Source organism: Ctenopharyngodon idella, chromosome 22 (genome assembly GCF_019924925.1).
Source record: "Ctenopharyngodon idella isolate HZGC_01 chromosome 22, HZGC01, whole genome shotgun sequence".
In the NCBI taxonomy this organism is placed as follows: Eukaryota; Metazoa; Chordata; class Actinopteri; order Cypriniformes; family Xenocyprididae; genus Ctenopharyngodon; species Ctenopharyngodon idella.
Window position 1 is genome coordinate 20170463 of NC_067241.1, and position 24129 is coordinate 20194591.

The 24129-nt window shown below is 37.3% G+C and overlaps 1 protein-coding gene across 5 annotated transcripts; it reads right to left on the reverse strand.

Moving 5' to 3' along the window:
- Positions 1–867: 867 nt before the first annotated feature.
- Positions 868–23962, reverse strand: ccdc187 (coiled-coil domain containing 187). Of its 5 annotated transcripts, none has more exons than XM_051879089.1 (13): positions 23725–23962; positions 22975–23065; positions 15456–15518; positions 14346–14475; positions 13939–14029; positions 7908–7986; positions 5397–6488; positions 4493–4608; positions 3864–3941; positions 3668–3790; positions 3265–3338; positions 3097–3182; positions 868–2806 (listed from the first exon to the last, which is right to left on the reverse strand). In XM_051879089.1, the coding sequence occupies exons 2-13, from the start codon at positions 23021–23023 to the stop codon at positions 2646–2648; spliced, it is 2142 nt and encodes a 713-aa protein (XP_051735049.1). In that variant the 5' UTR covers positions 23024–23065; positions 23725–23962; the 3' UTR covers positions 868–2645. The 5 variants fall into 5 exon arrangements, with proteins under 5 accessions (XP_051735049.1, XP_051735050.1, XP_051735053.1 ...); XM_051879090.1 differs by lacking the exon at positions 23725–23962 and adding an exon at positions 23587–23689; XM_051879093.1 differs by lacking the exon at positions 5397–6488.
- Positions 23963–24129: the final 167 nt, after the last annotated feature.

A 24129-nucleotide genomic window follows, 5' to 3' on the forward strand; every position in this document is an offset into this window, starting at 1 on the left:
TGACTTGTTCTTTTTCACTTCCAAAAACTGTAAATTTAACAGGATTTTACCGTAAAATTACATTGAATGTGCGGTTAGATCTATTACAGTTATTCACCGAATATAGTTCGGAAACTTTCTGTTAATTACGTTTTTTTCACCATAGCATTTTTACAGTCTTTACCGTGAAAATCACGATAATTGGTCTTTTTTTGTGCAAAGACAATAGCCTGGTGTTAAAGGGATAGTTCACCCAAAAATGAAAATTTGATGTTTATCTGCTTACCCCCAGGGCATCCAAGATGTAGGTGACTTTGTTTCTTCAGTAGAACACAAATGATGATTTTTTAACTCCAACCGTTGCGGTCTGTCAGTCGTATAATGCATGTCAATGGGAACACAATCTATGAGAGTAAAAAAAACATGCACAGACAAATCCAAATTAAACCCTGCGGCTCGTGACGACACATTGATGTCCTAAGACAGTTTGTGCGAGAAAGCGAACAGTATTTGTATCATTTTTTTTCACCTCTAAAACACCACTATGTCCAACTGCTTTGCGCATCCGCTTGGTGAGCTCTCAAAACATGTTCTGATGACGGAAGTGATCTCTCGCGCTTATACTTCAATGAGTGCGAGACATCACTTCCGTTGTCAGAGCGCGTTCAGATCTCACCAACCGGATGCGCAAGGCAGTCGGACATAGTGGTCCGCAACGGCTGGAGTTAAAAATCATCATTTGTGTTCTACTGAAGAAACAAAGTCATCTACATTTTGGATGCCCTGGGGGTAAGCAGATAAACATCAAATTTTCATTTTTGGGTGAACTATCCCTTTAAGGTCAGTGGGAAAAGCCCTAGAAAGTAAAAACTACAAGGTTGCACTATATAGCATGTTGCACATTTTATTCTGTATGCTGTAAAACAAAAGCCCTTGCCCTAAGGGACCATATAATCCATGTGTTAGGAATGTGTATGGAGCAGATATTGAGGCCATTAAACCAGTTATTAAAGATTTCCTGTAAGTGTATTTTAAACTGTTCCAGAGAACAGAGGTCAATAAACCAGTTGAAACCTGATTTGAATTCTTAGACTTCACATATATAACATGATCTAATCTAAAAAAAAAAGATAAACTGTTCAATGAACTGTATATTTTTACATCGTTGGGTGACTCAGTGGGAGTTCCCTGATGACCAGCTTTGAAGAAATATTCAGCGCCTGTAACGCGACTAACCTAGTGCACCTAGGAATTACAGTACGATGAATCATACCGGTTTCATTTTCCTCCCACATCTTACCTTAAGCAAACTCTTACATGTGCTGACATGTTAAATCACTGTGCTTCCACAAAAAAAAAAAACATCTCCAGGGAGATGTTTTGTCAAGGCATTATAATCATAACAGCAGTTAGGATGGAATGGAACAGCTGGTGGGCGAGTGCTATGATGATGCGAAGCTGTATTCAACGGTCAAAAAGGTCACCCTGTTTAATGTGTCACTTTATGCGTCACCACGGTTCTACTATGCAAAGCCCTGTACAGAATAATCCTGTTTATAAAACAACCTCTTACAAAAGAGAAAAAAAATCCCTTTTCTACACACAAGTTTCGCTTTGTAGGAAGAGGTCTTGATGAAACTTGATGTTTGAGGTGCTTCCCGCGAGATTTGCATGAATTTGTTGGTAATTGGGGAAAGTCTTAACCTCTGTATCTACTGTCCAAATTTAAATCCACACTATTAAAAAGTGTTTACTGATATACATCCAGAACAATAATATTGTAATTTTATGTCTTCTGTACAAAGCCTTTTTTAAACTTTATATAGGCATTGAAGGTGGCATACTGATTCATGACAACACATTGTCATAACAGTGCTGAATATAATAGAAACATAATGGTGGCAGAACAAAAATACACAAAAATGAGTTTCATTTCCTCCAGCCTTGTAAAACTATACATATATAGAATATATGCTGATGTACACTATAAAAAAGGAACTCAAGCCAGAGAGTAAACCACTAAATATTATTAGTAATAATGTTATGAATAGTAAACATTTTTTCATTATGAATGCATGATTTGTTTTTTGCAAAAAAAGGCTGTAACTTCTTACAAATTAGAGCCTTACATAATATGGAGAAAAAAAAAAAAAAAAAAAAAACCACTTTAGGCAAATTAAGACTGGTGTAGTTCCTGGAATACAGAAAAAAAGGTACGTGAAATTCTAAAAGAATGCCCGCTTGGACATCTTCAGAGATTAACAGTCATGCAGAAAACTCCAGATGTAAACTCAACCATGTGCCAACTTCCTTTATCAAAGCGTAATATCATTTCAGGTTTTCCCAGAAGTCAAATGTGTAATTCCAAGTACTTATAGAGGGAGCTTTCCCATGGTGGTGACACTAGCCTGCTAAACAATAATGAAACAAATAAACCAAAAAACCAAGACATGACCTAAACAGATGTTCACTAGTAGTAGCAGCATTATCTGGATGGAGTGTCCCTGTTTTGCAAGTTCAAGTCGATTTGTTGGTTAAAATGTATCCCACAAGTCTCGGAGAAAGCAGAAGACTGGAAAGCCCCAAACTGTTGGAACATACATGCATATCTTTAATGGTCATGAATTCGTTATTATAGTTGATTTCACATGCTTATATGTCCAACATCACTGCTGCTTGCAGTTCTCTTTCTGTTTTGCATTTTCCTTTTTCTCCTTGGGCTTTACTCGTCCCAGTTTGTCACTCTGTCGTTTCGTGGGTGGCACGAAAGTAGGTTCTTCCAAGGGATTGTACAAGCCTACTTGTGAAGTTTGATTTTGACAGGGACCTGTAAACAAAACAATTTATAGTCATTTTTTTGTTAATATTTATAATTATGGTACAAACCAGGGGTGTCCAACCCTGCTCCTGGAGAGCTACCATCCTGCAGATTTCAGCTCCAACCCAAATCAAACACACCTGAACCAGCAAATCAAGGAGTTCAGGGTTGCTTGATAATTATAGACAGGTGTGTTGGAGCAAGGTTGGAACTAAAGTCTGCAGGACTTTAGCTCTCCGGTAGCAGGGTTGGACACCCCTGGTATAAACCATTTGAGTTATTTAAATTAATGAATGCACCATTAATTTGTCCTGCTTCATCTGCATCCTTCCTTTGAAAAGTGGGGTCCAGCTCTTCTGCAATATTCCTGATGGCTTGCGATTGCCTGTAGTGACACCAGAGGATGTTAAGAGATATTCCCTGAATGAATATATAAGCTGTAATTTATCTAGAAAATAGTGACTTACATTGTCATGGAATTTTGACTTGGCGTAGAGTCATCAACTGGGGACTGAAGTCCTTCAGAATCCAGTCTCTGCCTCTATGTTAAACAGCAAAATTCACATTCAAAATCATTTTAGCATTCTACTAAAAACAGACTGGCTCACTCTGCCCCAACAAACACGAAAAGCATTGTGGAATTTGTTGGAATTTGCTGAGTCAGTGTGAATTACCATTAAAATGTCAATATTTTCACAGATGCATGTGGCAATACTGATGAATCAACATGATTCATGCCAAAGACGTGCATGAACAAGGCAATTCCACATATTTTGTACACTCCGCAAATGGCTGAATTCTTTGTTAGTTAGTAATGAACAAATGGTAAATAAATAACAAAAGACAGTATCACTCTAAATGTGTGGCTACCTGTCTGTCACATGCTGCTCTCCTGTCATTCTCCCTGTATTCCCGCCCAGGTCCAGCATGTTCCAGCTCACGAGATCTCCGTTTAGCCTTTATCTCCTGTTTCTGCATGAAACGTGCAATTTCCTGCCAAAAAACGAGAAATTAATTGCCCATTCATGCAGTGGGAAAGCAGCTCTTTCATTCGAGCTCTGCTCACCTCATCTTGAGCAACCTGTGCCGCTCTGAAGTCTCCAACAGGACAGTCCCTTCTAAGAGGAGAGGAACCTTGCTGAGTCTATGAGAGAAGAGAAAAACCAGCTTCAGCATACATTGTTTAGTAAAATTAATACAAAACAGACTTCATTTCAGAGTACTAATAGAGCTGGGAGGTACGATGGTTTCCAATCTTGCTCCTGGAGAGTTTTAACTACAGCCCTAATTAAACAAAAAAAACTTAAAGGCATGTGTGTTGGAGCTAAACTTGGCAGAAACATGTCCATCCAGGAGCAGAATTGCCTGGTATATACCTGGCAGTAGGGGCCAAACATGGTACCCAGCTTAGGAAAATTGACATCACCCTTTAATCAAATACTATTGAAGATTTTGTAAGCATATTACACAGTGCTTGGAGGCAACTGTTTCATTTGTGATAACGGAATGAAACGGATATAATTTTTGGCCTTTTTTTTTTTTTTTAACTGTTTAAAAAGTATATAAAATATTTTGATGGTTTAATCAAACTTGTAGGGTCATTAAAAACAAATATCCCCTTCCAGACGTCACTTTTGGCCACCACTGTACCATCTACCTATACTGCGATAGATAAATTTCAAACTTTTAGTTCACCTCTTCGGCCAATCTCTCCTCCTCTTCCTGAAGCCTGCGGGCCAGCTCCTCATCCAGCAGCACTTGCTCCAGATCTCCCAAGTCAAGAGCAGCCATTCCACTCCTAAAAGCAGATCCTGATAGGGAATAAGGGCAGAATCACAACCAGGTAATGTTGAGACAAGACACATGGTTTTCAGACCATGGGTCGAGACCAGGGGTGCCCATTCCTGCTCCTGGAGGACCACTGTCCTGCAGAGTTTAGCTCCAACACACCTACCTAGAAGTTTCTGGTAATCCTGAAGAGGTTAGATGTGTTAGACTTGAATCGGTGCTGCACAGACAGATTGGTGTCTGACAAAGTACTGAGAGAGCGATTAGAGAGCAGACTTGAATTGCTTTTGCGGTACTTTGATGTTATCCACCGAAAGGTCTGCACAGCGCTGCTTCATCTCCAACACACCTCTTGATTAACTGGTTCAGGCATGTTTAATCAGGGCTGGAGCTAAACTCTGCTGGAAGACCATCAAATGTTAACTGTAGGTGGATTAAACAGCAGGAATCTTACTGGGTATATTATAGCCCGGAAAATATACCTCAAAGGACACAGAGTAAGAGCCAAATCAATAAGAACCAAGCATATGTAACGGTGAGGTACTGAAGAGGAGAAAACAACTGACATTGCTGTAGGAGAGACAGAAGCAGATGAGATTTTGGGAAACGAGGATGAGATCTATTTTCACCGGAGGGGCCAAGCTTGAGAAAAAGCAGATCACACCAAAAAATGGTTTCCACTCCTAAAACATACACCAGAAGGACGCAGGAATGTGCAGGAGTTCTTGTCTACTGATTGGAGATGATTGGAAAGCAATGAGCAGATGTAGGGACAGTCTCAGCCACACTGCAGAGCTCAGAGAGAGGTTACCTGCTCCGGAAGACTGGCGTTTCTGCATCCGTCTCTCCTCCCTCCTGCTCTCCCTCTCCATCTCTTCCTCTGTGCTTGATCTTTCTTCCTCAAAGGTCTGCCAGCGCTCGCTTTGACTTCGCCTCACTCTACTATCTCCACGCCTGTGGTCCCCTTCTATCCTCCTTTCGTCCTCGGCTAATGATCTAGCTCTCTGGCGTGTGTTTCTGGCTCTCATCATCTCCAACCTCCCTGTATCTCTCAAACGGTCCTCCACCTCCATCAACTGTGGTGCTCTAGGACGCAGTGAGGGGGCATTATTTGAGAGTCTTGCTCTAGTCAAGTTAGAATCATCTACGCTGCATGTTCTGCTTCCCTCACGCACTGATGTCCGCCTGACATTACCATGATAACTACGTCGCATTGAAATGTTCCGTCGAAACACCTGAGCTTGAGTCTGGAGACCTGCAGTTTCTCTGAGGTGTGTGTGATCATCCCTTAATATCCCTGTTGAACACTGAACTCTTTCCCTAGTGTCACTGTAACCATTTTCACTGGTCCTACAACTGTTGCCACGACTGCACCTCCGTTCATCCGGGAAATGAACATGCCTTTCCCTAAAACTCTCCCTATGACCGCAACTGTCTCCCTGCCACGTTCTGCTATGATCCTCCCTCATACTGCTGTGGCGACTCATTCTCTTTCCCGGGACCTGCTGCTTCTGTCGCAATATTTTCTCAAGTTTATAGACGGGTTCAAAGAGATCATCCTCAGAGCTGTGGCTGAGGTAGCCTTGCTCGCTCATGTCATTCTTTATGAGCTTGATGACATCACCCCATCCACCTGACAGGTGTGAGGATCTGCTGCTGCTGCTCTGGCTGGTCACGCTCCTGTTGTCCTGCTCTAAATGAGCTCTGGAAGGTCTTCTGACCAGCTTCCTCTGGCCTACAGTGAGTTTGCTATCCTGCCGTATCACTGTAGGCCTGCTGTACTCAATCAGTTCCTCCTCAGAGTCTGAGTAGGTGGGTGAAGAGGAGAGCTGCCATCTTCTAGTTGGAGACCGATTGTGAGGAGCGTGGGGTGAGTATGGACGAGCAGGAATGCTTGTGGACTCTTTAGTAAAGCCAACCATGCAAACACAAAGCAGGGGATTTGGAAAATGGTTAGAGTGGATGCAAAGTAAAACAGTTAACTCATGAAGCTCTGTTTAGAACTAAAAAGGACAAATGAACCATGAAAACATGCATTACATGACAAACACAAACATGACGCTAAAATGAAGCTTCACTGAATTCAGGGTGATTCAGCGTGTGGTTAGTACACCAATAAAAGTTCAATGGAATAGTTGGGTTCAATAAAGTTCACCCAAAAATCATATTCTGTCATCATTTACTTTACATTTCTTCTTTACACAAAAGAATCAACATTTTTTTGTCCATACAATGAAAGTGAAAGTCAATGAGTCCAAAACAACAGGTGTATAACCCTTTAAACTAGGATTAGATTACATTAGATACATTACTTCATAACTAAGAAGAAAGTCATATACACCCAGGATGGCTTGAGGGTGAGAAAAGCTTGGGGTAATTTTCATTTGAAAATGAACTAATCCTTTAACTGGGCTTGTTTCACAAAACAAAGAAGTGGAAACACCATCAATCTTGCAGATGAAAGCTTGACGTTCTCCTCGAACTCTGTTAAGGCCATCAAAGAAAATCAGGTTTCATTGCAAGACACAAAATATATGGTGTAACCACAGAACCTTTCAAACAGGAAACTAACATGAGTGAACTGGACAGTCATCATCCCAGATGAAGTCATGTCTTGTGGGGTAAAAGGCAGATGATGAAGCAGATGATGAAGCACCAGCTGGCTGTATGTGTCATACTGTATGACGAATGCATTAACAATACACTGCATGTTGAAACAAAGTTTATTCGTATATTTAGTAGATTTAGAATTCCAAATTTGCATAAAGATGATGACTACTCTGTGGGGATGAAATTAAAAGATGCTAAGGTGTCAAAATCACACGTGTCATGCTGCAAATCAAATGCTTATATGGGAAACAACCATTTGACTAGACAAAAAATATGCATGTGACAAGACATTTAGAAATAGTCACAATGTTATTTGGATTTCCAAAGTAATTTCCTTACTATGAACATGTTTACTACTCAGTCCCAAGAAAGCTAAGTAAATGCGGAAGACAAACAGAAATATTGTGCTATAGACAAAAGAACTTTAGTAATCATCCATAAGGTCTGTTTCACACATCTATAATTATGAACGGCGTCCATAATTAACAGTATACAGCATTTATATGCAAACATCATGCCGCCAATTCCCAGAAGTGCCACTGAAAGTGCACATTGAAACTGCACTATAAACCTATTTATATAATTCAACTTTTGCAACTTATGCTTTTATTAAGCAAATCGAACTCAATCCAGATGATTGAAACTGCTGAGACACCACATTTCAATAAAACACTTCAAAAACACCATGAATTTTGTTACAGGTGTATTTTACCTCTACCATCTTTATTTTGGTAACTGCTCCGGTGTCTCACACAAAGCTCTTCCTCTTCCTGTATCCTTTTTGCAATTTCCTAAAAAAACAAAAAACTAAATTAATTATTACAGATAATAGTGTTCATTGGGATCTGTTGGGGTTTTTAAACATGTTTTAATAAATGTAGAATAATATTTAAATAAATATTTCCTGGAATGTCATTAAGTTTTATGACTTCTATGAGTGTCACTTGTGGAATTTCTGTGCATGTCCAGTGCTCAAACAAAACGGATGGATGTTGTTTGGATTGTGATTAGTGATATATAGGTATATAAACAAAACTCAATTACTCTTAAGCATGAAGTGTTATGTTTCATGAGTCTGCCATTTTTGGAAAAAAGAAAAAAAGTTTGTCTGAAAACATTTCTGGTTAAGGTTTGTATTTTGTGTGCTCTGTATAGAACAATGTCCTTTGTCAAACTGCACTACTGTGGTTGTTTTAGATGGTAACAGCCATTTTATTCTTGTGCTACAATTGTGTGGCCTGTGCTACAAAACTTTCAACCTCTGTAGCAGCACCAGTGCTACAAGCAGTAAATGACACATCAAGTGAAATCCTCAACACTAAGTGTGAGACTAAATATATAGCTACCCACACAATTCAACACGGTGTACGTCAGAGGGGAATTTCCATTCTTACGTAAAGGTCTAAAGACCTGCCTGTTTTTATAGGCAAAAGCCCACCATGCAGAATCTTCAAACAGCCACATGCTTGGTTTGCAACAAAACCGGCAAACAGGGGACACAATTTATCGCACCACTGACCACAATGACTCAGAAGTTTCCACTGACAACGTACCATCGAAACTGATCTAAACTGAACCAATTACAGTACGTTTACCGCATTGATCTAATCTTTTATCTTAACCCACGACTACCAGCATTTTGTGCCATGTAAATAAAGACCAAATTAATACACATTTTATAATAAAGTTACAAACTATGATTTCCGCAAATCATTACTTGAACCCCAACATTTTTATATATGCTTGTAAGAAACTAGTGTCTCACTTGGTTACTTTTTGAAAGATTTATGGTATCTCTACCTGGAATACTCTAACTGTGCTATAAAATGTATGTCCTTAAAACACTTGCAAAAACAGCTATGTGTGACAGACTTACAGGACTTAACCAGAAGATGGCAGCTCTGCCTCAATGACAGAAATGCCAAAACTACAGATTCATTACAACAATTATAAAACTTACAATGAGCTAAAATCTGTACTTGGATTCATACATGAATGAAAAATGCAAGACTTCAGGAGCTAGGCTCATTATTTATAACTATCTCCACGCCTGTTTTTCAAGGTTTGTCTGAGAAAATGGGAGAACAATAAGTAAAGAGTGGTGAAGTCGTTTAGGCCAGGTTTATTTTTTTTTATCCAAATGGGCCACAAGGGTGTGCTAAGTCGCCTGTGGAAAAATTTGAGAGAAAATAAAAAGAGTTTCTTGAATTTTCTAAAATTAGGAAGAACTAAAAACTAATATTATGAAGAAAAAGAAAGATATGAGGTCAACTTTGCTGTTAACTATAAATTAAATATTTTTCCAGAAAATATTTTAAAACCGCTTTGCCTTTTAGACAATGCCAGTAGCAAGTCATAATTTTGGAAACAATATGCTGTCCATATAATACCATGTTTAATATTATTCCACACACATCATAAATGGGTCTGTATATATGAAAATAAAAATCTGCTTTTAATAATTTTAGTAGGGAGTCCTTATATGCAAATCTTCTAGGGGTCCTTGGCATTGAATTGTCTTTAGCTCATGCTAACCTCCTTAGCAAAGTCTCTCTATGTTTGTTTCCATCAGGTCCTGGTGTCCTTAACCTTTTAGGCTGACCTTTCTTACTTCACAGCACTAACATAATTAACTCCAGTGTCCTGGGCTGAGAGATTTTGCCCCACATAGGGACCAGCTCCTGTCTCAAGGGGTCTGACTCAGAGCTTATCTGACACCTGGACTCTCAAGAAATCATCCCACCAGATGTGGTTTGTTTGTGTACACAACAAATTAGAATGGCTGGGTGAGAATTATGTTCAACGTTACTCTTCCGTGCTCCTGTATGAGCCTGATAGGACCGCAGGGTCCTTAGCAGCGTGTGGAGATGATATTTAGATGCAACCTGGTGCCTCACGGGCTTTAATTAACACAGGGCTGCAGGGGTGTAAATATGTATAATTAATACAGCAGAATGACATTTTCTGTAATATGGGAGGCCTATCAGTGCAAAATATGCTTCACAGGTTTGAAAACAAATTTAAAATTACTAGCAAGTATTAATTAAACAATAACGTGAAGGATAATATTATATGTCTGTTTTTAAACTTTTAATTAACACTGCAAAGTCACATTTGCTTTCCAGTAACATATATATATAAAAGTAAAACTGTGTTTTAAATATACTATTTAAATATTATATACTAAAAAAAAAAAAAAAAAAAAACAAAAAAAAAAAAAACCAAAAATGCAAATGGGGTAAGCTTAACTTAAAATTTAATTCAAGATATATTCATCACTGAAAATAACTCTTCCCAATTAACTTTTAAGGATGTTTAGATATATTCACTGCAAAACAAGACTAAAAAGTTTAAGAAAAATATTTCTTCAGTGCAGCTGGCAGGCCAAGACATGATTCATGAGTCAGAAAATACCTGCAGGAACAGAGATCATGTTCACTTTATAACCCTGAGTCATAAAATTTCTTAAATGCCCATAATTACTTGTTCAGAATTAGAAAAATTCTTGGACTGTTATTTGAAATGCCTCACAGGCACGTTGACTCTGGTTTATCTGGAATCCACATCCCTGAGATCACCTGTAAATGATAATCGGTGGCCAGGATCTCATCTCCTGCTGTGCCAGTGTTCTCTGACTCAGTTCTTCTACTTGCTGAGCCAACAGTTTTCAGCTTTGCCACCTGAATCATAAGACTCTCCAACTCCCAAGACACTCCCAAAAACACTTATGCTTTGATTTCCACAGTAACCCCCTGCAGGCTGTCTGTCTTCAAACAGCTCTAAACAAAAGACTGCTTAATCAAGGTTCACTGCATCTCATTCAAGAGTACAAATAAAAGCAGAACAAGCCAATTCTTTTTTTCCAGGTAGATTCAGAGGCCTTGTTGCTACATGTTTACATTTCTCAGATATTTAACTCTGTTCTAGTTCAGATCATGACAATAACTACTATCATATATGAGTTTGTGCAAAATAAAATTAGTAATGCACTTATGCTGGAAGTCTAGGGGGAAATAGATTCTAGTGGGCTTAAATGCACAGCTCTTATTTTTGTTCACATATTTTGCTTTGATTCATTGAACTGCAAAGTGAAAACCATCCTTTTTTAATTTTTTTTAGCACAACTACAGTTCAAAGTAAATGAGTGTGCGGTTATGACAGACATTTTATACAGTGCTCAGCATAAATGAGTACACCCCCTTTGAAAAGTAACATTTTAAACAATATCTCAATGAACACAAAAACAATTTCCAAAATGTTGACAAGACTAAGTTTAATATAACATCTGTTTAACTTATAACATGAAAGTAAGGTTAATAATATAACTTAGATTACACATTTTTCAGTTTTACTCAAATTAGGGTGATGCAAAAATGAGTACACCCCACAACAAAAACTACTACATCTAGTACTTTGTATGGCCTCCATGATTTTTAATGTCTTCTAGGTATGGAATGAACAAGTTGGCGACATTTTGCAACATCTATCGTTTTCCATTCTTCAAGAATGAGCTCTTTTAGAGACTGGATGCTGGATGGAGAGTGATGCTCAACTTGTCTCTTCAGAATTCCCCATAGGTGTTCATCAATGAAATGCAGCTCCCCGACACCAGCAGCACTCATGCAGCCCCACATAAGGACACTGCCACCACCATGTTTCACTGTAGGCACCATGCATTTTTCTTTGTGACGCCATACAGTTTTGAAGCCATCAGTTCCAAAAACATTTATCTTGGTCTCATCGCTCCAGAGTATAGAGTCTCAGTAGTCTTCATCTTTGTCAGCATGGGCCCTGGCAAACTCTAGGCGGGCTTTTTTGTGCCTGGGCTTTAGGAGAGGCTTCTTTCGTGGACGCCACCCATGCACGCCATTCCTCTGCAGTATACGCTGTATTGTGTCACGGGAAATAGTCACCCTAGTTTGGCTTTCTACTTCTTTAGATAACTGCAGTGAACTTGCATGCCGATTTTCTTCAACCCTTCTCATCAGAAGACGCTCCTGTCGAGGTGTTAACTTCCGTGGACGACCTGGACGTCTCTGTGAGATGGCTGCAGTTCCATCTTTTTAAAATTTTTGTATGACTTTTGCTACAGTATTCTGACTGATAAGTAAAGCTTTGCTGATCTTCTTGTAGCCTTCACCTTTCTGGTGTAAAGAAATTATTTTCTGTCTCAGGTCTTGTGACATTTCTTTTCCATCTGGTGCCATTGCTGACAGCATGAAATGGGAAGGGGTTTTAACACCCTTTTATAGTCAACTGTCTGCTGGATACCTGTGTAATGAATAATTAGACTCACCTGTGCTTGAATTCTTGTTAAATTAGACATTTGTAGTCTAAAATTCAGCTTTTGCTCCAGAGACTTTTTTTTTAGACACCCTAATTTGAGTAAAACTGAAAAATGTGTAATCTAAGTTATATTATTAACCTTACTTTCATGTTATAAGTTAAACAGATGTGATATAAAACATAGTCTTGTCAGCATTTTAGAAATTGTTTTTGTGTTCATTGAGATATTTGTTTAAAATGTTACTATTCAAAGGGGGTGTACTCATTTACGCTGAGCACTATATATTTATTGCAGTGGTTCTCAACTTTTTTGACTCAAAGGCCCCTGTTGTCCAACACAATATTCCCATATGGGCTACAATATTTCTGGTATTTTTGCTGTAATTATGTTGTTATGACACAGTTGCTTGTTTTCAGACTTTTTTTTTTTTATTAACAGAAACTTGGAGTATTGATATATGTATTACCCATTTTTCATTTTGTGATTCCAATTCAAGATCTGTTTTTTTTTTTTTTTTTAAAAACAATTATTATATGACTCTATTATTATATATGACTATACTATTATATTATATTATATGACATGTTTATTTATATTATATACATGTTATATATTAATAATAATGTAATTACTTAAAGGGTTAGTTCACCCAAAAATGAAAATTCAGTCATTAATTATTAGATTAAATTATTAGATTAAAAATTTATCACACTAGTCTTTTAGTTACACCTTAAAAACTGTGTGTATTTTATTTTTTGCTCTGATGCAATCTGTTGCCCCAATTCCATTTTAAGTGCTTTATTGTAAATCAGATAAGTGTGGGAGAATTAAGATTTAATATTTCTTTAACCTTAAGATTTAATATTTAGCTGATGGTAAACAACATTCAGTACAATCAATCATTACAAGGCTGCTCTGGAACAACCAGAGGTTAAGCACTAGATCACCTGCAGGGTCTGAACCTGTACGTTTTTTAACCACTATGCCACACCACCTCCAACACAAAGAACTGCTACAACATTTATAGAACCTTTAACACAGAACCCTCACCAAGGAAAGCTGTAAATCCATAGAGGTTTCCTTTAACATTTCCACACTCAGCTTTTCTGCCCACGACTTACTAAACAAGAAGACCTCATCTCTTTTTGTGTCCCTGGGGGGGGGGGGGGGGGGGGGGGGGGGGTATTTAAGGTGGGCTGGAGTTCAATGCATCTGGATTTGATTAATGCACAGCTATGAGTGTGACTTTTCCTTTATAGTAGCTTGATGCTCATTCCTGTGTGGTCTTTGCCAGCACTTACACCCCACAGGAGACTAGCTGAATAAATCAGCTTACTGGCGTCCCACAGTGACTCATTAACTATTGATCCATTTGATGCCTCAGACAAAGCAGTTCAGAGGTGTAAATGAAAAACAGAATGAGTGAAGTTTACTGAGCCTGGAGTGTGTTACACACCTCATCCTCCACCTCCCTCCTCAGAGCCTCCTCCGCACGCCGCTGGATCTCCTCCTGAATCATGTGTGCGTATTCCGAGTCCCGTTCCTCCCTAAGAGAAAAACAAAACAAAACAAAACAATGTTGATGTAATGACAATAAACAACTGAAAAAACACTTCTGTTTCCTTAATGTAAGAAGGATAGCACAGAGATTGTCACACTATGTGAGTGTGGTGGACTTTGGACATGCTATCAGCTACTGAACTGCTCATAACCTTAAATACACAGTGTCCTATCTGGTACTAGTGTGACTAGTCTCTGACAGTGTGTGTGTGTGTGTGTGTGTGTGTGTGTGTGTGTGTGTGTGTGTGTGTGTGTGTGTGTGTGTGTGTGTGTGTGTGTGTGTGTGTGTGTGTAAAATCTTACAGTTGGCGAGTGGCCTGTTCCTGAAGCATCTGAGCTCTCTGCTCCTCCTCATCCTGGAGTCTCTTGGCTACTCTGATGTCCCTCTGCACCAGCTGATTCCTCTGCACATTTGAGTTGTAATACTGCTCAACTGTTGGAGACAGCATGCAAATAAGGTTACAGAAGTGAATGTGAAAGATACACAACAGTTCAAAAGTTTGGGATCAGTACCTTTTATTTCTTTTATCTAGCAAGGATGCATTACATTAATCAAAAGTGACAGTAAAGACATTTATAATGTTACAAAAGATTTATAATTCAAATAATTGCTGTTCTTTTCTATTCATTATCCATTTCCTGGAAAAAAAAAAAAAAAAAAATCAGTTTCCACAAAAATATTAAGCAGCACATTTTTTTTTTCAACATTGATAATAATTAGAAAAATGTTTCTTGAGCACAAAATCAGCATATTAGAATATTTCTGACGGATCATGTGACACCGGAGTAATGATGCTGAAAATTCAGCTTTGCATCACAGGAATAAATTACATTTAATATATATATATTTTTTTCAATTGTAATATTTACATCATCACTGTATTTTTGATCAAATAAATGCAGCGTTGGTAAGTATTAGAGACTTTTAAAAACATACCAACCACAAACTTTTGAAAAGTACTGTATATCAAGAGATTTAAACCTTTAAAATGATTTCTAAACATCTGACATATGCGAGTGTTTTAGTAAATAATGTAATAAATCTTCTCATTTAGTCTTACTGTGCCCAAGAACGGGCAATCTGCAGAGAGAGAAACGATCCGATTTACATGTAAGATTGTTTTTTCACATGCCATTTAGGGATGGGTAATAGACTGGCATGAAAAACATCAATTCAAATCTCTGTGAACTGCTGTATAGAGAAAAATCTAAAACTAAACTCTGTCTTGTCTGGCCAAGCAGGATATTTTAATTAAACAGGCCGACTGACTCACATGAGAGATCTTGTTACCTTATTTACTGCTACGCCCTTGCATTTTGAGGTGTGTGAATACCAGCCCGCTTTAGAAGTTTATAAAAGATGGCTGAATGTGAAGACTGAGAAAATGACATAATGAGAGAAATGGGTCTTACTTTCCTGCTCCTGCAGGTTATGAGCTAGAGCTCCATCCTCTAGTACAGCAAAACACTGGCACACTGCAGATGAGAAACAACACTCAGAAAAACTAACACCTAACATCAGGCTATGAGAGATGCTGCTGAACTTTTTTTTCTTTGATTTTAAAAGTACAGCATCTTTAGCATTTTAACCATAAATTACATTACAATTCATCCAAGGCTGTAACTGAAGACTTTGACAAATAAATAAAAAAGAAGTGTCAGACATTTGGAAATGCAGCATTATTTCATGTCTTTAGTAAAGTAATTCAAAGCTTCATTTAAAAATGTTCATGGCACTATGTTTGTGAAGCCTCATATTTCGAAACAAATTAAAACATTTTATCACTTTAAAAACAAAACAAAAAAAACTCTTAAATTCTTTATGCACTAAGTGTAAAAATGAGACACTCAAATTCCATAAAGCCATAATAACAGTCTCCATGACAAAAACTGACCCTGGAAAGTTAAAAACAAAATTACACTTGTGGTTTTGGTCCCGTAAGTGTCACATTTCATTTTAAACCCTGTGTTAAACTAATTCCCAGTGAGGCTCTTTATGCTTTAGGGGAAAAAAACTTTAAAAGAAATCTGTGTTTGTGGAATTTGTCTCTCAGTTTGTAAAACCAAACAAAACATTTTTATATAGTAATTTCTATGGCATTTCAGAAGGTTTAAAAGCAGAAATATGAAGATTGAGCTCATTTTTTTTTTTTTCAGTATTTGAGCTTGAAAATTGTCTAAATAGTTCCTTTAGTGGTAGGACTAGTGTTCTAGGTTGATGAAGATCTGGTCATGCATTATTTTCTGTGGTAATCAGCAGCATTTTTGAGATTAACTTCATTTAACCTGGAACATTCCTTTAACCCTTGTGTACTGTTGTGGGTCAATTTGACTCGTTTTGATTTTTAAGTTGTTGTCAGAAACATCAATTAACCTGTTTTTTTTCTTGAAATTGTGTGACTTTTTCCTCATTTAGGGTCATGAACATGCATGCAAAGTTTCAACACGCTGATGTGTTTTGACATATACACATTAAATTTTGGTTCCTTTGGTGATGTTCGCGGGTCAATTCATATTTTAATGCTCTTAGTCTAAGGCAACTGTACAGACCCAAAATAATAACATGTCTTGGTTATATTTTGTTATTTTAGTTTTTTACTACCCTATGAAGCTAAATAAGGAGCTTTTCCTCACTTATTTCAATACAACAAAATATTGTCAGCCACATATGGTAAAAATGAGCTATCATTTCTATCTGAAATACTATCTAACTTACATTGTTTTTCTTGAAATTTTGTGGCTTTCTCGTTTGGGGTCATGAACATGCATGCAAAGTTTCAACACGCTGATGTGTTGTGAAATGTGCATACAGAAATTTGCCATTCAAAAGCAACTGTACAGACCCAAAATACAAAACACTTCTGTGTTGTATGTCAGAGCTCTTCAACTCTAGTACTGAAGTGCCATTGTCTTACTGAGTTTAACAACTTCTTATTTTCAGAGTTTGTGGAAATATAAAGTTGTTTTACCTGTTAATTATCTATCCCACTTTTTGAGCACAGATATGAAAATGACTTTTCTAATTTAAATTGTTAAAAATCTTGAATACTTCAGAGCACAGACTTAAGTTTGGTATCTTTTTAAAGGGAACACTTAACAGATTATTGTAGAAGTAAAAAAAAAAGTTGTAAAAGTAAAGTTTAAAAAAAGTTATAGAAGTTTGTTTACGAAAATTTAAAATATATAAAATATATAATTTTATATAAAATATATATTTGACAAAACATGTTCAACTCTAAAACTTCAAGAAAATCAAAATTAAATATCTGAACAAGTTCTGTGCCGAATTTTAGGTTGATATCTCAAAAAAAGAATTTTCAGTAAGATTCTTTGAGCGCAGTACCAAACTTTTTCACTAGATGACATCCAGACATTCCACATATGGTTTGAGTGATCTGAAGCATATTTTTCCACACTTTTCAAAATATTTATGAAGTAGACATCCTATTCAGAAGAAGTTTGGGCAGTAATGTTAATATTTGATTTTAATTCAATCCCTAAAACACATATAAAAAAAAAAAAACATACGGAAAGAATCAGAGTGTGTGTTATAGTTTGGCACCACATCACAAATGAAGAATCTATCGCTATTTATCTATTGCTGTCATTTCTTTTGAAAATAAGTTACCAAATATGAAAACTAGAGTCTGAAAGCTTTCAAACGATATAGTTTGTCAAGATTACTTTAGGTTTAGACTAAGATATTATTGTTATAAATGTATAATGGTAAATGTCCCACGGGTGGGGGGAGGGGCAGACTTAAAAATAATAGTTAAAAACATTTTTATAAATTCAGATATTTATTCTTTGTAATGTGTGAAAAGTATTGATATTAAAAGTTAATTACTTAAACATGATTGTATGTTTTTTTTTTTTTTTTTTTTTTTTTTTCATAGTGTGATTTTTGGGGAATTGTATTGAATCCAATTAGGGTCAATTTGACCCGGACCATACGGGCAGTCGCCAGAAATCGAACCGTGCATGAGGGTTAACAAAATCACAAGAAGCAAAAGCATTGGTCAGTGAACTCTGAATTTAACAAATGTTCATGTGAACTGAAAAGTACAGTTCTTGAGTGTCTTTCAAGCACAACCACATAAAATCTCTATATGTGAAAGCTGAGCATAAGAGATCATTTGGAGCACTAAAGCATCTCAGAAAAAGTTAAATAAAGGCCTCTAAATAAACACTAGTCTGACTCCTACTCAAATCTCTCAAGGCTCTGTAAATAATTTTGATGATTTGCTTGATTAATGATATTTGCATTTACTTTGTACATTGCCATTTCCTTATCTCTTGGGAAGCCCACTGTATGCAGTGAAACTAAAATGCTCAGTACAGTTTTCTGCATTTACTGACCCTGAAGAATCCCTCAAGGGCTGTGGTGAATGTTGAGTAGTGTAGATTAAAGCAGTGTCATTGGTGTTACCAAACAAACACATACATATACAGCTCTCATAAACAAGCTCATGGCAACAAAACTTCATCAAACCCACTGTGTGTGCCGCCCCTCAGGATTTCCACAGATCGCGTACGCCAAATTCAAATTTAGTCGAAAGCAACCTCAAATTCAAGGATATACAATGCGGCTGAGTTGCAGAGAGTTTCTGAGGGGAACATACAGTCTGTAATTGACACAACAGCTGGAGTCTGAGGCTTTTGCGCTGGTGCTGGACTTGTGGTCAGGACGGAGAACATTACAGACCCTGAGAGCATTAAAAATGAAAGGAAAAAAAAAAAAAAAAAAAAAAAAGCATTAAGGTCCAACTGCTGGATTCACACTCAAAAAGACTAAAACCTGAAAAACCTAAACGACACTACATCTGCTTTACTTCAGGATGGCTTGAGCAATTATGCTGAATTAGAGTAGCATGAACATAATATCCTAATGGAGACATCCTGACTTCAGCACAACCTCTGACCTGAGCAGCTGGTGGAAATCTATGTATAGCTGTGAGGCCCAGCCATCCCGTCTGATGGGGTGAAACTACCGACCCCCCTAAACATGTGAGCAGAGAAAAATAATCCTACTGTGGGGTATCCCAGGTTTAAATGCCACCGTCTGGGTATCCAAAAAGACAAATGTATTTCTTGCTTTAGCCCACCTGCTGCATATTGCGATAACCCGTATCAGGTCACACAAGCACCTCCCAACAATGCCCTCACACATCCACCCAGAGCGCGCACACATACGCCTTCACACAGAAGAAATGGTTTCCAGATGTGCCAGCAGCAGAAAAAAGACATTAAGCTGAGCAGAAGGATAGTGAGATTGGTGGCGTTAATGTTGGAGAAACAGAAGGAAGGTGTACAGATAAGGACAGAACATGATGGTCAGTTTCTTTGTCCTCTTTTGAGGCATCCAGTAGCTGGTTTGTTTTGTCCAGCAGCCAAGATACTTTCTGCTTGGGGACAGGGCATGAATAGAACTCTAACATCAACAGAATTACACTGCAAAAATATTTGTGGATCCATATATGTGTGTGTGTGTGTGTGTGTGTATGTAAAGGCAGTGTGAAGGATATCGCTAAGAGAGAACATCAGAATCTGAATCGATGTCTGCATCTGAATCATTTGAATCTGACTGCAGATTCTGAATGTACTGAAATTCAATTCAATTCAATTCACATTTATTTGTATGGCGCTTTTCACGATTCATATCATTTCAAAGCAGCTTTACAGGAAATGCATGTCAACATTACAATTCAAATCCAATGAAAACATTTACATCTGCATTTCATTTGTTCTGAACAAAACGCGTGACATGGCATTTTAGTGTCAGCGTTACAGTGTTTTCCTCGCTAATATAGCCTATCTAAAAATATGCAAAAAAAATTTGCTTACTTTGTGAATTAATGAAACGCAAGCCTATTTGTTATATTTGACAATAACAAGATTTAAAGCCTTACGCTACTGTTCAAAAGTCATTAATTTTTTTTTTTCATTCATCAAATCATTTAAATAAACTTAAAATATGGAAGCTTGTTTCAGCCACTGAATAAAATTGCGAATTTAGCTCGCAATTCTGACTTTTTCTCGCAATTGCGAGTTTACATCTCGCAATTCTGGCTTTTTTCCCCTCAGAATTGTGTGATATAAGCTCACAACTGCGAGTTATAAAGTCTGAATTGTCAGTTATAAAGATAGACTTTTTTTCTCAGAATTGGGTTTATATCTCGCAATTCTGAGAAAAAAGTCAGAACTGTGAGATAAAAAGTCGCAATTACCTTTTTTATTTTTTTTATTTAGTGGTGGAAACAAGCTTCTATAAAAAAAAAGGTAACACTATTTCCACAAATCTATTAATCATCATATTAGAATGATTTCTGAAGGATCATGTGACTCTGAAGACTGGAGTAATGATGCTAAAAATTCAGCTTTGCATCACAGGAATAAAACACACTTTAAAATATATTCAAATAGAAAACGGTCATCTTACATTTTTTTTTTTTACAATATTACTGTTTTACCATATTTTTGACCAAATAAATTCAGCCATGGTGAGCATAGGAGACTTCTTTCAAAATATTACCAAACCAAACTTTTGAACGGTAATGTAATTATTCACATTTTACGTTATTTAAGATCCTATGTCAATCAATTGCATTTGGATCAATCTCCATCTAGTTTTCAGACCGAGGTCTTTACATAAGATTCATGATTGGGCTATCAGTCAGAAACAGGATATTAAATTATTAGGCTGCATGTAATCATAGCTACTGTTCTCAGGAAGCATAAGACAGCAAAAGACATGTGAAGCCTGTGCTAGCATGCTAGCCGAGTACATACGCATACAGCCATTTATTAAAAACACCTGGTCTGATTCCTTCAGTCAAAACAATCCTGATAACACAAAGACAACAGAGTGAACTACTGACAGCTAGATTTAGTATGTTGATTAGACTTGGTCAGGAAAACACATTGCTCTTCTCTCTAAACACTGATCTGTCCTTCAAACTACACCTAAACTGATAAGTTCACTAATATCCACCCCCTACAGTTTAGGCAATGCTGGGGATTTCTGCTCATCTTTATCTACAGTTGAGGAACTACAGAACCGCTAACAACAACAAGATGTCTCTGAACAAGCAGTCAAATAACAAACAAACAAACAAAAAACACTCACACGCTTCACAAGATTCACACACTGAAAGGATCTTACATTTTTATCCAGTAGAGAAGGGAGAATCTGTACACCTGTGTTAAACCTCACTTAAAAAGTCTTCTCGACAGCTTAAGCACCTGCTAACCTGCTCTGTATTCACGCCTCTCATTTCAGGAGGAGGGATTTGAGCTTGTAGGCCCGGTTCTGGCAGTGATGTGTTTTAGCGAGCCTGACCTCAGCGTTCAGGTGTCTGATTGGGGCGCAGAGTGGATTGGCAGGCAAGAGGGTGTGGATAAAGTTGTCTAACTAGTCTTGCAGAAGCAGAGCAAAAAAAAAAACATGCTCATATTACAAAGACAGGCTAAATGCATGTTTGAAAGCATATATGAATACTTTAAAAACAGGTTTTTGACGTAAATGTGTAAATTCCTACGTCCGCTTAAAAAGATAAGACAAAGCCGCCATCAGTTGCAGTGTGCAAAGCAGAGAGACTTACACTCAGAAACTGGGATGAAACGGAGAAAAAAAAAAAAAAAAAAAAAGCTTGACAGACTAGTGAGCCGACACAGGAAGTCTGATATACATCTGTCCATCTCACCAAGGATGCATTTATTTGATCAAAAACACAGTAAAAACAGTAATATTGTGAAATAAAATATTATTTATATTCCTTTGATGGCAAAGCTGAATTTTCAGCAGCTTGTTTGGTGCTCAAGAAACTTAAAAATATATTTTATTTTTATGCAAACAATTTTTTTTCAAGATTCTTTGATGAATACAATTTTCAAAAGAAAATTTTATAGCATTATAAATGCCTTTACTGTCACTTTTGACCAATTTAATGTGTCCTTGCTTAATAAAAGTATTAATTTCTTTCAGAAAATAAATTTTGACTCATCCCAAACATTTGAACGGTAGCATATCTGTCTGGGCGGAGGTTTCACAGCATAAAGAGGGAAAAAAAGTCAGTGAAGGCAGGGAATGAGGGATGCAAAGAGGTTAAAGTGCAGAGAGGAAAGAGGCTGCTTTTTCTCAAGGGAACTGGGATATAGAGACAGCATTCCCAAGACTAGGTCAAGAGAACAACCAGAGCAAAAACACATCCACAGGAACTGATAACAGAAGAGTGAAGACAAAGAGAACTCACTAAGATATATTTATATCACAGTGTTTTGGGGAACTATACTGAAAACAAACTGAGGAAATGAAAACAGCTGTTCACAGGCCATGTGTAAACCCAATGGGAAAGAAACATGGCATAGTACTGTACAAAAGCCTAGACATTAGTTAATTGGGTGATACAGGCGGTATGGTGGTCTAATAGGGTCTTTGTTCTACAGCTAGTGCTTAAAAATACAAAGCAAAACAATAAAAGCATTGTGCACAGAATTGGAACGGAAAGGGAAATCATCATAAACATTTCCCCCTTCAAAAGAAGCAGTGGGTCAAGCTCAAAATACAGGATTTTTACCTAAGAGACAATACTTGAGCAAACAGGGCCATGTGGAAACTTCTTTCGTCAACGGAAAAAAAAAAAAAAAAAAAAAAGACAGCTTCTTTGCTTCCGAGATATACAGCAGGAGTCTGGAATGTTAATCAGATCTCAGACTTATCAGAGTATGCAGTGCATCGAATATAACAACAGAATGAGACATCTGAAAATCAGAGTGGCAATCAACAATCAAGCCCAAAGAATGATGTGACTCACACATACACACATTATATCTCACACGGCATAAAAGCACAGCTCTTCCAAAATGAAACGGTCTGCAATGTGCACACAGAGTCATAACCACAAGCAACATGTGCATGTCAGGCAGGTCTTACCCTCCTGGACTCTGGGCAGGTTGGACTGATCCACCTCCAGCTCTGCCATGACTGCTGGCACTGCTCAACAACTCATGCCATCCAGCAACACCTATTCTCATGAAAGACAGACTTTGGTTAGTGCTCAACTGACGGGGCTAAACTAGTTAATTTGGTCACTGTGAGTGTCCCAACAGACAGACAGTTCACCACTTGCTCATTAAATACTAGTACTTATGAGACATGCATCTAGAGTCATAATTCACTGCAATGACAAGAGCTGATAAAATATTTGCATGTTACAGAACAAGTTAAACTAATATTATTAACATTCACATAAAAAAACAAAAATAAGATTTATTTATTAACGCAAACACAAAAGTGACAATACAAAATAAAATAAGGTATATCGTTTTTACACGAAATACATAAAAAATTTAAAGTGGGTTCAAATGTAGGACTAAAAGATAAGAGTATCGACTGAGTCGGAACATTTGTGTTTTGCTATAATACATATTCACAGAAAACCAAAAATTGTAAAGAAAGACAAAATATATGACAAGCTGCACTAATACAAAACGCCCTGAAACAAAATAAAGCGAAACTAAAACAACGAGGAAAAAGACAACAAACCGGCAGAAGTGAAATGAATGAGGAGAGCGAGGAACACCGAACTTCACATTCCTCACGTTTTTCACCTCAATGATTCATCACACAAACACCAAACACTGAAAACATGATTCACTACAGACACTAAACACAGTCTCTTACCTGCTCTGCGCTCTTCACTTCTCTACAAATGCTCTCTCTTTTGTATGTTCAGCTACTTGTTGCATATTAGGGCTACTCGAAAAATCTCATTTCTCACAAGCTCATACTAGATTTGGCAGTATCTGAACTATAATTACCCAGTTTCAAAGTTTCCGACTACACAGACTGTTTTTGACAACGAGACAATGGCATGAAGCCTCCACAGGGATGGTAAGCCAGCGCGGACAAACTTCTGGACGCTCCCTCCCTCCATTACATCACACCGGTTCATCCAATCACATCAAATATATTTAAAATAAATATAAATATAAATATAAATTAATAATGAATAAATTAAGGAAAAAAAAACTTTTGATGCCTTTGAAACCTTTGATTTTCTTTGATTTAAGAACCCATTTTAATCAA

Bases quoted from the DNA above. Each gene is read 5' to 3' on its own strand.
- ccdc187 (XM_051879089.1), bottom strand. From the start codon at position 23,023: ATGGCAGAGCTGGAGGTGGATCAGTCCAACCTGCCCAGAGTCCAGGAG. The intron at 4,609-5,396 runs GTAACCTCTCTC...ATTCCCTATCAG, and splicing joins ACGCCAGTCTTCCGGAGCAG to GATCTGCTTTTAGGAGTGGA. The intron at 3,183-3,264 runs GTAAGTCACTAT...GTGTCACTACAG, and splicing joins AGTCAAAATTCCATGACAAT to GCAATCGCAAGCCATCAGGA.